This window comes from Choloepus didactylus, chromosome 1 (assembly GCF_015220235.1).
Source record: "Choloepus didactylus isolate mChoDid1 chromosome 1, mChoDid1.pri, whole genome shotgun sequence".
Classification (NCBI taxonomy): domain Eukaryota; kingdom Metazoa; phylum Chordata; class Mammalia; order Pilosa; family Megalonychidae; genus Choloepus; species Choloepus didactylus.
In genome coordinates, this window is record NC_051307.1 from 160,317,459 (window position 1) to 160,333,552 (window position 16,094).

General features: G+C 35.4%; 1 protein-coding gene across 5 annotated transcripts in view; it reads right to left on the reverse strand.

Annotated features, from left to right (window-relative positions):
- Positions 1-16,094, reverse strand: part of PPP2R3A (protein phosphatase 2 regulatory subunit B''alpha) — a 243,680-nt gene that overhangs the window by 45,939 nt on the left and 181,647 nt on the right. For 4 of the 5 annotated variants that reach the window (XM_037844535.1, XM_037844542.1, XM_037844529.1 and 1 more), the window contains 3 exons: positions 3,679-3,854; positions 3,007-3,125; positions 850-956 (listed from right to left, as the gene is read on the reverse strand). In XM_037844535.1, coding sequence (XP_037700463.1) covers positions 850-956; positions 3,007-3,125; positions 3,679-3,854 — 402 coding nt within the window. Of the gene's footprint in view, positions 1-849; positions 957-3,006; positions 3,126-3,678; positions 3,855-14,955; positions 15,133-16,094 lie in introns of those variants that run through there. The other variant, XM_037844549.1, reaches the window with a different exon arrangement.

Here is a 16,094-nt window from a genome sequence, read left to right on the forward strand (position 1 = left end):
AAAGACTGAACAGTAGGCTAACATTTGTGTAAGAAAAAAACAGAAAGAAAAAGAACATATATGTTTGTGTGTGTGTGTATACACTGTCTTTACACATGAAAACGGTAACATTGGTTGCTTCTGGGGAGCACTGGGTAGTAGGAAAACTTTTTACTGTTTATTCTTTTGCTTCTTTTAATATTGTATCATATGAATGTACTGCCTACTCAAAAATGCATTATACTAATAGTAAAGATTAATGAGGACCTTAAAGAAACAGTGACTAACACAGAATTAGAGGGAATTGCTAAAGGAGTTGCTAGAAGATGAGAGAAAGAGCCAGCAAATTATAAGATGCTGAAATGATCTAAGCAGTAAAATTCTTGGATAATTTAATTTCTTATCATGGTCCTTTCATGGTACTATGTAGTGAAGAATAAATATAAACCCTACATAGATGTTATTTACAGTTCAGGGATGAATACATAAAGCCACGTACGATAACGGTATGTTTTAAATATGGTCATATTCATTATTTAAAGAGTTTCAGTTCCTGTAGCCTCTTTTTCTTTCTACGGGTTTTTATAGGTAATCTTGGTTTTCTTTCAAAGGTGCAACTCCACTAAAGCAAATGGGATATGAGAAGACTTTCTCAGGAAATCAGTGAAGAAGAGCAGAGCAGACTGGTGGGGAAAGTATTCATTTAACAAGAGTTGGCTAAAATAACTCATATTTTTAAGATTATTCAAAAATTACAAAAACAGAAAAGGACTGCTAGCTTGATTTTTTAAGGTAGTTTGATAATTACTGATGTGAATGCCCCTGTCAATAAAAAATTCTACAAGACACAGGGAGACTAGACTCACTCACCCTTCCTGGAACTGCGCTTGGGCAGACTCCTCTGCAACAAGTGTCTCGTACTCTTCAGCAGCAAACCTGTCCCAGTCGGAGGGCTCAGGCCCATCATTCTCGACATCCTGATTGGAAAGGACAGCCGCAGGAAACAAAAACTGTCAAAGAACTGAAGATTGGTCATCACAAAGGCTGTATATCTCTGAAAAACCTATCTGAAAATGTTTCACTTCAAGATGTTAAGAAAAGAGCTAAGGCACCACTCCCAAAGAGGTTTTCTACACTTCCAATACTGAATTTATAATGAAGTATGCAGCAGCTAGATTCTTTAGGTCTACATTCTTTAGCCTTCTACTCAGAGCCTTTTATCCAACTCCTCCCTTCCCGGGCAATGCACGGCAGCTATCTAGAGTCTCTTATGGTTTGCACGTGCCCACCTGAAATGTCAACACCCATCTCCCCTTCTCAAACACATTTTTATTGTTTCTTTAAAAGCCAGCTCAGTCAGCTCAGACAGTATGTCATCTGCAGTATCTTCCTGGAAACAGCCCTTCTCTCCCAAAACATTTCCTTCTCTATATATAATTTGGTTGCCACCCTTTGGTCTTCTGTGTCTTTTCCATCTCTGTATCTACCCAGTATCTGTCCTACACAGTGCTTGGAATTTATTGAGCACTTTCTGATTAATAACGTTCTTTGCAGATCAGAACAAATATTGATAATTACTACCTCCTATAATTAAAGTAAAATTTAAAGGTAAAATTTTTTAAATAAAATTAACATAAATAAAAGGAATGAAGGGGGGGAGGGTTGGAAGGCATTTTCTTTCCCTTCTACAGTATGGACAGTGTCTTGGATTATATGTTCTAGGTAAAATAATGTCTTTCCAAGCTGACAGTGAGTTAGCATTGCCCTAGGGTCTAGGGTCCAATATGCCTAGAAGAATGTAAGTACCCAAATGTTGCCCATACAATGTGGTCAACTATTATATTTAATCCATTTCAAGACATGCCTCTTCCCACCTTCCCCACTCCTTTAACATCTCTGAAATTGGCTTTTATCTCTGACTTATAATTGGCAATATTTTATTTTGCTTGGATGTACATAAAATAATGGGGTATCTTATAATGATGGCATCTAAAATTCAATGAAAAAGAGAATTGGCTTTAGACCAGTGATAGTGCATCTTGATGTGCTCCCAAGATCAGCTGCAAAGTATTTGTTTTCAGAAGGTGATCTCTGTATTCTTACTAGTATTAGATTAGACACACTGTTATGCAACACGTGGATGAAAAAGAAGAGACTGCAAAAGTTTTCTGTAGTTGTACTATCACTCAACTGTAGCAGTCCTTTCCTATCAACATAATTTTTACTTTTTAAATAGAGGAATGGTAGGGGTAAGTGGTAATATCTAGGTTATGATTATTATTATTATTTGGTTTTTGGGTACAGATCATATGACCACGGTTTTCTGAGGGTCAATTGGTTTTTGTGCATGGAGAAATATGGTCATCTCTATTCAGATGTAGAACAATATTCAAACCTGTTAGCCATGCCTAGCAATCATTAACACTTGAAAAAGTACCATATTATCTAAAGACTGGCTGTCATGGAGAGCTTCTACTTTTCATTATGATAAGGAAAACTCCTTATTGTGACATCCCAGAAATGAATGGTAGAATGAAATCAAGGCCAACATAGTTTCTAATACAGATCTGCCTATTTATATATTTGTTAAAGTTACATTAGAAGGACAATTTTTTTTTTCAAAATTATTTTTTTTCCTAAGTAACTTCCAATATGTATATAAGTACCTGGCCATAAAATGGAACTCAATGAAAAGTTCCTAGGCAGATGGAGGTTACATTAGAAGGACAATTTTTTTTTCAAAATTATTTTTTTTCCTAACTAACTTCCAATATGTATATAAGTACATGGCCATAAAATGGAACTCAATGAAAAGTTCCTAGGCAGATGGAGGTTTTAACGTTGAAGATTAGCTGTGGGGAGAGATGTGCTCTAGGTCTGTTATTTTCTACTTTTCTCTATTTGAGGAAATGCTTTAAAAGTTACCTCTTTAAATACCAAGATTGCTGCAGTCAGAGACCATCTTTATACGTGGCACACAGTTCTGATATCGCAACCCTCAGATAGAAGTTAAAACTATACTGGTACCTTCTGGACCGCAAAAGGATCTCTCTGTTCATGGTCTAAGTATTTTTCCAGATTGAAGAAAGTGTCATAAAAGATGTGAGCCATTCTGCATTTCTTTAGATCTCGTAAAGTTATTTTGCCTGCATAAAATCAAAGAACGCTGGTAAATTTCACCAAGAGCTGTTTTTGCAAAGAAAAAGAAAACTTTCACTGAAGTTTAAAGGATATAAATGTATATTTTATATAAACATCTCATTTTTTTTTTATTGAGGTAAAGTTCGCATAACATAAAATCACTATTTTAAAGTATATAAAATTCAGTGGCTTTTAGTACATTCACAATTTGTGCAACCCTCACCACAATCAAGGTCCAGAACATTTTCAGCATCCCTAAAGGAAACCCTGTACACATTAAGCAGTCACTCCCTATTGCCCCCCTGCCCCCAAGCCCTGGCAACCACTGCTCTGCTTCCTGTCTCTGGGAAAAATCCCATTTCTTAAACAGTGAATTTGCCATCAACCATTGGTTCTACACTAACAATAAATGAAAAACTTTAAACAGTTTTGTACTCAGGAGGTCTGTAAGGAAGCCTTTGAAAAGTTAAATACTTTAGGACAATCTGGGATTATGTGCCCCACTCTGTTACACAGGGGAACAGTACAAGTGGCCCTTTATCCTTTACTCAGTCTCACCGTCACTGGCTGGCTTCACTAGGTCAAGCATCTGGCATAGCAAATCATGGAATGGCAAGGGCTCGATGCCCATGGCTTCCATCCGTTCACACTGCTCCTCATAAAAGTACTCCAGCTCGTACATGGAAAGTACACCATCCCCGTCCACATCCATGCAGCGGAACCAATACTCGACGCTAGGAGGGAAGGACACGCATTAGCATGGACCCAGTAAAAGTCCTTTGTTCACCTAGTTTTACTTTTAAATAAAAGTTACATATGTATACTTCAGTCTTGAAGAGACAGAATTTTAAAAGGTTTGTTAGTAAAAAAAAATGGCAAACCCCTTCCTCCCTTTATTTTCCCTTCCCTAGAACCAACCACTTTCAACACTTGATTATTACCTTATTTTCAGATAGCATGCCTTACTGCTCTTTTGTTTTCTTGTTTTATTAATTGTGCATTAGTTTTGCACTCTGAAAGATATTTTAGCTCTTTCACCACTTTGCTCTACCTTACCTACATGCCCTTCCCAACCTCTTAATATAGTTAAATTGCTCAATATTCAGTTTGTAAGTTTGTATTTTTCTTTTATCTTTTATTTGCTTAGTTTTCTGTGTCACTAATTCAATCCCAAATGCTCAGCTGGTTGTCTAAATCCACAATCAGTCCCATCAGGTATTTTATCAACGGGATCTTCTTGAAGAAGTCTTTCTTGGTTCCTTCTGACTTGCTCTAATCTAGACTGGTTCATCTCTAGGCCTAGTTCACAGTTTCATCCTAGGGATTCCTTTCACCTTTTTTCTATCTTGTATCTCACAGTTTCCTCATTCTTGGTTTATTTCCTTGTGTGGCCTAGCATACCCTACAGTAGCTTTCTGAAAAAGGGAGCATGGGAGGTAAATTTTAGAGATCTTGGATATTTTGGCTAGTTACAGAACTAAGGTTGGTGGTGCTTTTCCTTCAGAATTTTAAAGGCGCTGATGCACTGTCTTCTATCTGTTCGGTGTTGTTAAGAAGTCTAAAACCATTTTGATCCTTTGAGATCCTTTTTTTCCTCTCTGAAGCCTGCAGAAGTTTCTTTAAGTCCCTGGTGTTTTGAAATTTCTTGGTGAAGTGCCTTGGTCTGGGTCGATTTCTCCATTTTTCTGGGTTTTCTGAGCACCTTTCAATTTGGAAATTTGTATCCAGTTCTTAGAAATTCTTAAATTATTTTATTTCTTCCCTGCCTTCCTTCCCCACTCTCTGTTCTCTCTTTTTGGAACTCCTGATATTCAAATCTGTGTAGTCCAATATAGTAGCCACTAGTCACATACGGTGTTCTAGTTTGCTAATGCTGCTATTTTGCAAAATACCAGAAATGGATTGGCTTTTATAAAGGGAGTTTATTTGGTTACAAAGTTACAGTTTTAAGGCCATGAAGTATCCAAGGTAAGGCATCAATAGGGTACCTTCACTGAACAAAGGCCATCGGAGTCTGGAAAACCTCTCTTAGCTTGGAAGGCACGTGGCTGGCATCTGCTTACTCCCAGGTTGTATTTCAAAATGGCATTCTCCAAAATGTCAGTGTCAGCTTTCAACAACCATCTTCAAAGTGTCTTGTCTAAGCTGCAGCTTCTCTCCGAGCTCCTTCTGTCTGAGCTTATACAGTGCTCAGGTAAACTAATCAAGGCCCACGCTGAATGGGCGGGGCCATGCCTCCATGGAAATTATCTAATCAGAGTTACCACCTACAGTTGAGTGGGTCACATCTCCATGGAAACAACCTAATCCAAAGGTTCCAATTTAATCAACACTAATTTGTCTGCCCCCACAAGACTGCATTAAAGAATATGGCTTTTGGTGGAACATAATATGTCCAAACTAGCACAAATGGCTATTGGGCATTTTGTAATGTGGTTCGTCCAACTTGAGATGTGTTCTAAGCATAAAATAAAAACAGATACTGAAGACTTAATATGAGAAAAAGAATGTAAATCATCTCAATATTTTTATATTGATTACATGTTGAAATTATAGCATTTAAAATATATTGGGTTAAAATAGACATTAATTAAAATTGATGTTACCTATTTTTATTTTTTTATTGTGGCTAAAACTTAAAATTATGTACATAGCTCACCTCATATTTCAGTTTTCAGTGATGTTGGAATTCTTGGACTGGTTCTCTAATTTAATAACTTTTCTCTATTTTCTATTGCTTCATCTTTTTTTTGGTGTTCTTTCTGGAAGGTTTCCTTAGCTTTTTCTTCTAAAATTCTGTTTTTAAATTTCTGCTTTCATAGTTTTGATTTCCCAGTTTTTTGGTCTCCTGAATGTTCTTTTTTTAAAAAAGTAGTATTCTGTTCCTTATCTGTGAATCTAATTTCTTCTCTTACCTCTAAGGCTATTAATAATATTGTCTTTGTTGTTGATGTCAAAGTATTCTTCTCCCTGCAACTCTCTGTTTCATCCAAGTTACATTTTTGTTTTCCTATTTGTTTTGGTCTCTATTTTTCATATAAGAAGATTTACTCAGGTTTTTAGTGATACTTTGTTCTCTGCTGATATTTATGAGTAGGTGCTAAAAAGCTGATTGGAAGTTCTGATCTATGGGTTTGTTGACTCTGAGCTTCACTGTAAAATGACTGACTGGGTTCTTTCCTTGGGGGTGACTTGATGTATATCTTCAGGACTTGTGCTGCTTAAATTTACCATAGAAGGATCTTTTAGCCTCCTGCCCGGAGATTCAGAGCACAATGTCAGCATTCTGTAAGCTGAGTAAGGAATGAAGGCTGGAGGTCTCAATATTTGGTATACATACATTCATTTAATCCTTCTGTTTTCAGTGTGATACATCTTCGGTTGTGCCTGGTTCTCCCCAGTCCAGTGGCTTTCTATTTTACACATTTCAGGGAATAAAGCACCAATCTTCTGCCAGTGTGGAGAGAATCTGGAGATCAACTGCTTCTTTAAACAGACTTTCAATGAATTCTCTTGTTTTTTTGGCTCCACATTTATCCCACCGCCACTTTTCCAATGTTGTTCGTACTACCAAGTCCTGAGTGTTTTGGAGGTTTGCTGGGTACATGTGGTTTCTTCTTGGTTTTTCCCTCTATTGGTTTAGGATTCAAATAGTCTGCTAAGTTTATCTGCTTCCCACTTTACAAGTTTTTATTATTATCTCTTCTATTTCCTTGGTTCTTGTGGGTTTATTCCTTTAAAAAAAATCCCTTTACTAGCATTTTAGTAGGGTTTTAAGAGAGACCAAAAGTACTGTGTGTGATTAACTCACTGTCTTCACCCAGTAGCCTATTCACTCTTTCTTATGGCCACTTGATTATATATACTGACACTTAAGAGTAGCATCTATAGTCATGTCATCAATTAATCACAAAATTCAAGACAAAAGCATTATTTGGTAATAGGGAACAATATTTTTCTATTAAGAGCTATTGATTCATTGCCAAGTAAAACTTCTCAAAAGAAGGTTTTAGGAGACCCTTGGTGAAATTCCCATTTGGAGGCCTGAAGCCATATTAAGAAGCAAGACACATTTAATTATTTAAAAAAAAAAAAAATCTCTTGAGAAAAGCATGGGGAAAATGACACATTTAGGACTATTAACTATTTTCAAGTACACCTTTTCTTAGAAAGATCAATTTACATTATTGCAATAAATTGGACATATAATACTTGCAAACTTCTTTTGAGAAACCTATTTGAAAATTGTACCAGCTTGATGTTTATGTTACCATCATAGAACAGACAGGGATCCAAAGTGGATCCAATGAACATGAGGTAATAAAGTTTGGCTGTGGTGAGAACTAGTCATATATATCTACTCTGAAAGTTATAACAAAGGGCAGATGACTGCCCCATGCTGAAATAATTTCTGAATGTGGGAAAAACTCCAAATGTGAGTCTGTCCCCTGCCTCTGCAACAAAAGAAGTGAGGAGACAGATCTCATAAGCTGAGGGCTGTAAGAAATGTGGTCATATCTGGTTGTTAGACCATCATGCGATTATGTTTTAGTAACAATGCTTATTGCACATCTTCTGAGAAACAACATCAGGTCAATCAGAAGAAAGTAACTCTTGATTTTGACAATGACTTATTAGGACTAAAATAAAAGGCAATTTATTTTACTGAGAAATATAAATTGAGGTACTCCAGTCAGGTGCATTTTCAATTAAGAACTAACTAAATAAGAGTCTATACAATAAAACATATAGTTAATTCTTTGTAGTATCACCTAAGAGAGAAGGAAAGCTAGAATAAAGAGACAGATATACCACCTCAATATTGCCAAAGGTTCATGATACCTGCCTTTAAATATCTGAAAGAGCATTATATGGTAGATAAATTAGAAGTAATTCTGTGAGTATTAGAAAGCATAAAAATAAAATGTACAAAAGACAGAGATGTTTCTGGGCTTAAAGCTAGAAAAAATGAAACAAGCTGCCTCAGTAGATGGTTATTTGTCCCTGAGAGTTTAGAAGGAGGGGCTGGATGGGTGGTTAAACACATCTAGGACATGTACAGAGGGAATTTTCTTATTGGAAGTACCAGATACTCTTTAAAGTTCATTTCAATGCAGATTTCTATTTTTTTTCTTTCCAAAAGTAACATTTTCTCAGATTCTAAAAGTAATGGCTGGAAAACTGGAAAACAGAAAAGCACATAGAAGGAATAACTACCCAGAGAGAACCAGTGTTAAGTTTTTGCTGTACTTACCACCCATCCTTGTTTTTTTCAAAGGATAATTACATTAATAACAAACTGTATTTGTACAACTGTAGATATAAACAAGATTACCTCTGACTCTTGTCCTCAGCCTTGAAATTAAGTTATGGACGAGAGATTTCCCACTCCTTATATGAACTCCTATAAGCTATCCAAGAAGGAAGTTATAGGCAATTCCATTATTAATTACTTAGAGAGAAACTAAATATATATTCCTTTGTGTAGTCAATATATATATTTTAGCCCTTGCCACCTTCAGAGGCATTGGGCTAGTGTCCTCAGACATAACAAAGGTAAGCAAGATGGTTCCTGAGAAGACACCTAGACAGACGACCATGGTAGAAATGGAATGTGATAAAAACCAGAACAGAGGGAATAAAGGACATACCAAAAGAGGGTTTGCAAGAATCTGTCCACCAAACATGGGATCTTTCCCTTTACTTAGATCTTTAATTTCTTTGAACAATGTTTTGTAGTTTTCAGTGTGTAAGTCTTGTACTTCTTTTATTAAACATATTTCTAGTGTTATTATTCTAATTTCTAAATTTATTCCTTATTATTTTTGTTGCTGGTATAAATGGGATGGTTTTAATTTCATTTCTAGATTGTTCATTGCTAGTGTATAGAAATACAATTGATTTTTCTATATTGATCTTGTATCCGGCTGCACTCCTCAGCTCATTTATTAGTTCTAATAATTTTTTAGTTGATTCCCTAGGATCTTATACACAAGATCATGTCATCTGCAAATAGAGATAGTTTTACTTCTTCCTTTCAAGTCTGGATGCGTTTCTTTCTTTTTGTCAATCATCTGTCCAGGCTAGAAACTCGAATACAGAGTTGAGTAGAAGTGGTGAGAGTGGATATCCTTGTCTCAAATCTGATTTTAGGGGAAAAGCATTCAGCCGTACACCATTAGGATGGTGTTAGCTGTGGGTTTTGCATAGGTACCCTTTATCAAGTTGAGTTCCCTTCTATTACTAGTTTTGTTGGATGTTTTTATCGTAAAAGGCTGTTATGTTTTATCATAAAAATGGTTTTCCTGAGACTATTGAGAAGATCATGTTGTTTTTACCCTTCAGTCTATAAATATGGAGTATCATTACACTGATCGATTTTCAGATGTTAATTCAACCCTGCATTCCTGGGATAAATCTCACTTGGTCATGGTGTATGTATGTTGCTGAATTCACTTTCCCAATATTTTGTTGGGGATTTGTGCATCTATAGTCTTAAGGAATACTGATCTGTAGTTTTCTTTTCTTCTGATATCTTTGTCTAGTTCTGGTACCTGGGTAATAGTGGCTTCATAGAATGAATTGGGTAGATTGCCTTTTCTTCTACTTTTTTGGAAGAGTTCTGTGAAGTATTTAATTCTTTAAAAAATATTTCACAGAAGTAGAGTTTTCGACATACAGGGCTAGGAGACCTAAAACTTAAGTACAGGTCCTGCCAAGCTGGGGGTAGTGGTACTTAGTAAATCCTTCAGGTTTGAGGTTGGGACCCGCAAAGGCGAGGAGTAAGAGTAAACAAAACAGACTGGCCCTTGTAGGGACTAGGGTTCATCTCAACCACCAACTGAATTAAGCTGATAGAGACTGCTAGGGTCCCTGGCCCCTCTCAGAAGAAAATGTAAATTATCTCTGGAGGAAGATGGGCATCATCATAGGCCTCAAATTAACTCTACAATTTTGCATGCAATAACTAGTAAATAACAAAAAATTACCAATCACACAAAGAGAAGACAAAATAGGAGAAAGCCAAGAAAAAATATCAGACAATACCATAGAGGATCAAGATAATGGCAGCATCACACATGGTCTAGGAAAATAAATATGCTTAATGTGTTTAAGACGCAGAATTTTGGCAGAAAACTAGAAACTATTAAAAATAATGAAATTAAAATTCTAGAACTGAAAAAATAATGAACATAATAAAAATTAAGACTACACTGGATAAGTTTAGCAGCAGACTAGACATAGATGATGAGAGAATTAATTAACTAGAAGACACATCAGAAGAAAATATCCGGAATAAATTGTAGAGAAACAGAATTATGGAAAATAAAAAAAAGCAGTACCATCTTTTGATCCAGACAAGAGGGCCCTCTGCCCTGGCCCAATGCTTTAGAGTCTCATTGCCCAATAGACATATAATGCTAGCCACATATGTAATTTTAAATTTTAAATAGGCCGCAAAAAAAAGTAAAAAGGTAAAATTAATTTTCATATATTTTATATGACCAAACTATCATTTCAACATGTTATCAATATAAAAAGTTTTTAATGAGCTACTTCTTTTCATGCTAAGTGCAATATCTGGTGTGTGTTTCAAAATTACAGTATACTTCAAGTGCTCAATAGCCACATGTAGCTAATGGCTACCATTTTAGACAGAACAGATTTAAGGGACCCCACATATAATAAATATTCTCTCTGACACACACACACTAACACACACACACTATTAAAGAATTCACAGCACCTCTTCCTTTGAGATTCAGTGCTCAATACTGGCACAGTGTGATACATAAGCCTTAAATACAGACACACCTCGGAGATATTGCAGGTTCGGTTCCAGACCACCACAAAAAAGCGAGTATTGCAATAAAGTGAGTCACATAATTTTTTTGGTTTCCCAGTGCATATAAACATAATGTTTATACTCCACTGTAGTCTATTAAATGTGCAATAGCATTATATCTTAAAAGAAACAATGTAGAAACCTTAATTTAAAAAATATGTTTTTGCTATAAAGTGTTAACCATCCTCTGAGCCTTCAATGGACTGTAATCTTTTTGCTGGTGGAAGGTCTTGCCTTGGTGTTGATGACTGCTGACTGATCAAGATGGTGGCTGCTGAAGGTTGAGGTGGCAGTGGCAATTTCTTAAAATAAGACAAAATGAAGTTTGTCACATCAATTTACTCTCCCTTTCACGAAAGATTTTTCAGTAGCGTGTAATGCTGTTTGATAGCATTGTAGCCATAGAACTTCCTTCAAAATTGGAGTCAATCCTCTCAAACCTTGCTGCTGCTTTATCAACATAATCCTTTGCTGTCATTTCAACAATGTTCATACCGTCTTTACCAGGAGTAGACTCCATCTCGAGAAACCACTTCTTTGCTCATCCGTAAGAAGCAACTCTTCCTCCATTCAAGTTTTATCATGAGATGCAGCAATTCAGTCACATTTTCAGGCTCCACTTACAATTCTAGTTCTCTGGATATTTCCAACACATCTGCAGTTACTTCCTCCATTGAATTCTTGAATCCCTCAGTCATCTATGAGGGCTAGAATCAATTTCTTCCAAACTTCTGTTAATGTTGATATTTTGACCTCCTCCCATGAATCATGACTGTTCTCAATGGCATCTAGAATGGTGAATCCTTTTCAGAAGGTTTTCAACTTACTTTCCCTAGATCTATTAAAGGAATCACCACCTATGGCAGCTATAGCCTTATGAAATGTATTTCTTAAATAATCAGACTTGAATGTCAAAATGACTCCTTGATCCTTGGGCTGTAGAATGGATGTTGTATTAAAAAGCATGAAAACAACAATAATCTCGTACATCTCCATCAGAGCTCTTAGGTGACCAGGTACACTGTCACCAAGCAGTAATATTTTGAAAAGCAGTGGGTCTCAACAGTGGACTTAAAATATTCAGTAAACCGTGTTGTAAACAGATGTGCTGTAATGCAGGCTTTGTTGTTCCATTTATAGAGTGCAAGCAAAGTAGATTTAACACCATTCTTAAGGACCCTAAGATTTTCAAGAATGGTAAATGAGCACTGGCTTCAACTTAAAGTCACCAGCTCTATTAGCCCTTAACAAGAGAGTCAACCTGTCCTTTGAAGCCAGGCATTGACTTCTCCTCTCTAGCTATGAAAGTCCTAGATGGCATCTTCTTCCAATAGAAAGCTGTTTTGTCTACATTGAAAATCTGTTTAGTGTAGCCACCTTCATCAATGATCTTAGCCAGATCTGCTGGATAACTTGCAGCAGCTTCTACGTCAGCACTTGCTGATTCACCTTGCACTTTTATGTTATGGAGATAGCTTCTTTCCTTAAACCTAATGAACCAACCTCTGCTAGCTTCAAACTTTTCTTCTGCAGCTACCTCACCTCTCTCAGCCCACACAGAATTGAAGAGCGTTAAGGTCTTCCTCAGGATTAGGCTTTGGCTTAAGGAATGTTGTGGCTGGTTTGATCTTCTACCCAAACCATTGAAACTTTCTCCATATTAGCAATAAGGCTGTTTTACTTTCTTATCATTCATGTGTTCACTGGAGTAGCACTTTTGGTTTCCTTCAAGAACTCTTCCTTTGTATTCACAACTTGGCTGTTTGGCACACGAGTCCTGGCTTTTGGTCTATCTTGGTTTTCAACATGCCTTCCTCACTAAGCTTAACCATTTCTAGCTTTTGATTTAAAGAGAGAAACATTAGGACTCTTTCTTTCACTTGAACGCTTAGAGGCCTTTGTATGATTACTAATTGGCCCACTTTCAATATTGTATGTCTCATGGAATAGGGAGGCCCAATGAGAGGGAGAGAGATGGGGGAACAGCTGGTCAGTGGAGCAGTCGGAACACATACATCTACTGACTAAGTTCAATGTCTTCTATGGCCCTGTTTGTGGCACACCAAAGCAATTAAAATAACATCAAAGATCACAGATCACCATAACAAATGTAATAATAATGAAAAAAATTGAAATATTGTGAGAATTACCAAAATGTGACACAGAGACATGAAGTGAGCACCTGCTGTTGGAAAAATGGTGTTGACAGACTTCTTGATGCAGAGTTGTCACAAACCTTCAATTTGTAAATACACATAAAGTGAAGTGCAGTAAAACACGGTATGCCTGTATCCACTCTTGTGACTGACAGTGAACAGACTACAAGGCAACTGTTCTCCACATGTCTCGCCCATATCCTTGAAACAAAAAGGAAGGTGTTTGTGGGTTGTGTTTCTGATGTCAGAGATAGACACTACTCTTGAGTGTGAGAAGGACTGGAACAGTGGAAAGAGAAATGACAAATTAATTAATATCAAGTGCTTCTCTGCATTAATGTAACAGCTCTTTACCTATTGAAGTATCAATTCCTAGTAGTGTATAGATATTTACCTTCTTGCTTCTATCTATGTTTAATTTTGTGGTTCTGAAGGCACTGATTAATTAGCATAATATTTGAAATAATTGTGCCTGGGGGACAAGACACGTTTTGAATTATTAAAAAATTCGTATTTCTTTTAAATTTTTGTGTGTATGTGTGTGCATGTGTGTATGTGAGTTATAATATCCATTAATTTTCTTAGCAAGTAGATGGACACTAAAAGCTAAAATTATGAATCTTTAAGAATATTTATGATTTAATTAAAATTTCAGAAATAAAAAAAATCTTAGCTTTATTTAAATAATTTTAATATCCTTTATTTGTAACTTGTATTTTCCTTAAATTTGATAATGTTGAATATTTCAGAAGAAAACTTTTGAAAACATGAAAAATAATTTTAGTTTTTTAATTTTCACATGTATTTTAACTTATTTTTTTGATTTGATATTTAAACTTTGTACCCTTTGACTATAACTACATTTTCATTCCTGTAAATCATTACAAATGACAAACTGTGAAAATCTTGAAAATAAGGCAAGAAAATAAAATTTTTTGGAGTACATAATAATTTATGAAGTGTGTATGTATTTATTTCTCATCCTGACATCAGTGGCCCACTGAAAGAACACTTGGATATGTGAAATACATAATTTAATTTTTGATATTTTGCCAGTTTTCAATCATATATAGTGTACATCTCAGCACACATTTTTTGAATTATATTTATAACAGTTTTTTAGCCTGATTTGACTTAAATATTTGAACTTATGGTATACAGGCCTCCATTTGTACTTTTGCCCCATGCCCCACATGTTAGACAGCCTGCCAAGGAAAGAGAGAATAAGGCAGAAACAATGTCTGAAGAGATAATGGCTGAGAATTTTCCAAAACTACTGAAAGATATCATGTCACACATTCAAGAAGAACTAAACCCAAGAAAATAATAATATTTAAAGCAGGTATTTTAGTATTTGCCTTACGTGAATATAGACTAACTCCTCCAAAGAACAGACAAAGATATCAGACAGGATAAAGAAATTAAATTAAACTACATCCTGCTTTCAGAAGACAACACAACCCTAAAACATAGGAAAAATCAACGTTAACTATAAAGAGAATTATACAAAACCATAACCATAGTGAGCTTGGCACACCCTTCTCAATAAATGATGGTAAAAGCAAAAACAAACAAAATACAAAAAACCCAGTAAAAATACAGAAGAAAATTACAAGCCAATCTCACTCATAAACACAGATATAAAAATTTTAAGAAAATACTAGCAAACAAAATCGTGCAGTTAAAAAGATAATAATCATTCCCTAGTAGGGTTTAATTTCATGGATTAAACATTAATCAACATTATTCACCACTTTAACAGAATTTAGGAGAAAAATCCTATGACCATCTCAAAAGACAGAAAACACTTAATAAAATTCAAAATTTGTTCATAACAAAAACTCTTAGCACAAAATAGAAAGAAACTTCTCTAATCTTCCACAGGACAGCCATAAAAAGTCTACATTAGACATTACTCTTAGTGATGCAATGTTGAAAATTTTCCGTCGAGATAGGGAAGAGGGTAGGATGCCTAGTATTCTCACTTTATTCAACACTGATCTGGAGGTCCTAGACAGAACAATAAATTTAAAAAAAAAGGAAATAGTTTATATAAGGTTGGAATGAAAAAAAAAAGCTCTATTTATTGTAGATGACATAATTATATAAGTAGAAAATCCAAAAGAATTTACAGATAAATTATAACTATGTAAGTTTAGCAAACTTGATTGATACAAGATCAATATACAAATTCCAGATGTACTTCTATATACTACCATTAACTGGTAATAAAAATTTAAAAAGATTACATTTACAAATCATGCCAAAAACCTACACATGATTCCAATATTACTGAAAGAACTTAAAGAAGACTTTGATAAATGGAGACATATGTTTATGGATTCAACATTCCATTGTAGGGAACTCCAACATATCCCTACACCTCCAGATACCCAGATCCACCACTTTTAACATTTTGCCCTATCTGCCTTATCATTCTATCTGTTTGTCTGCCTATCTACATACCTACCTACCTAATTTAACAATCCATTTTTTTCTTTTAGATAGAAGCCCATTTTATTTTATACAAAGTTAACTTTGTCTGATCTAAATCATGCATATTCACGGATTTTACTTATTACATACAGTACTTCATCAAAGTAATTTGTTAGTCTTAACAAAGAACAAATTGTTGAAGTTACATATTATATATAATAAGCATTTGCAAAATATAACTTTTATATTTATGAGGAGCATACGACTTTGTGTGTTACTCTCATGGGGAACAACCTAGAGGACTCACCAAAGTCTGAATTCTATCACTGAGTTTCAGGGTTCTAAGGTGCTTCCAATTTCTTTCTTTCTTTTTTTTTTTTACATTTTATTTTGAAATGAATTCAAAGTTATAAGAACAGTTGCAAAAACAATATAAACCCCATACACAGAACTCCAGCATTCCCTGACCCCCCTCCCCCGATACCCCAATCCACCAACTTTAACATGTTGTCACAACACTATTTCTCTCCCTCCCT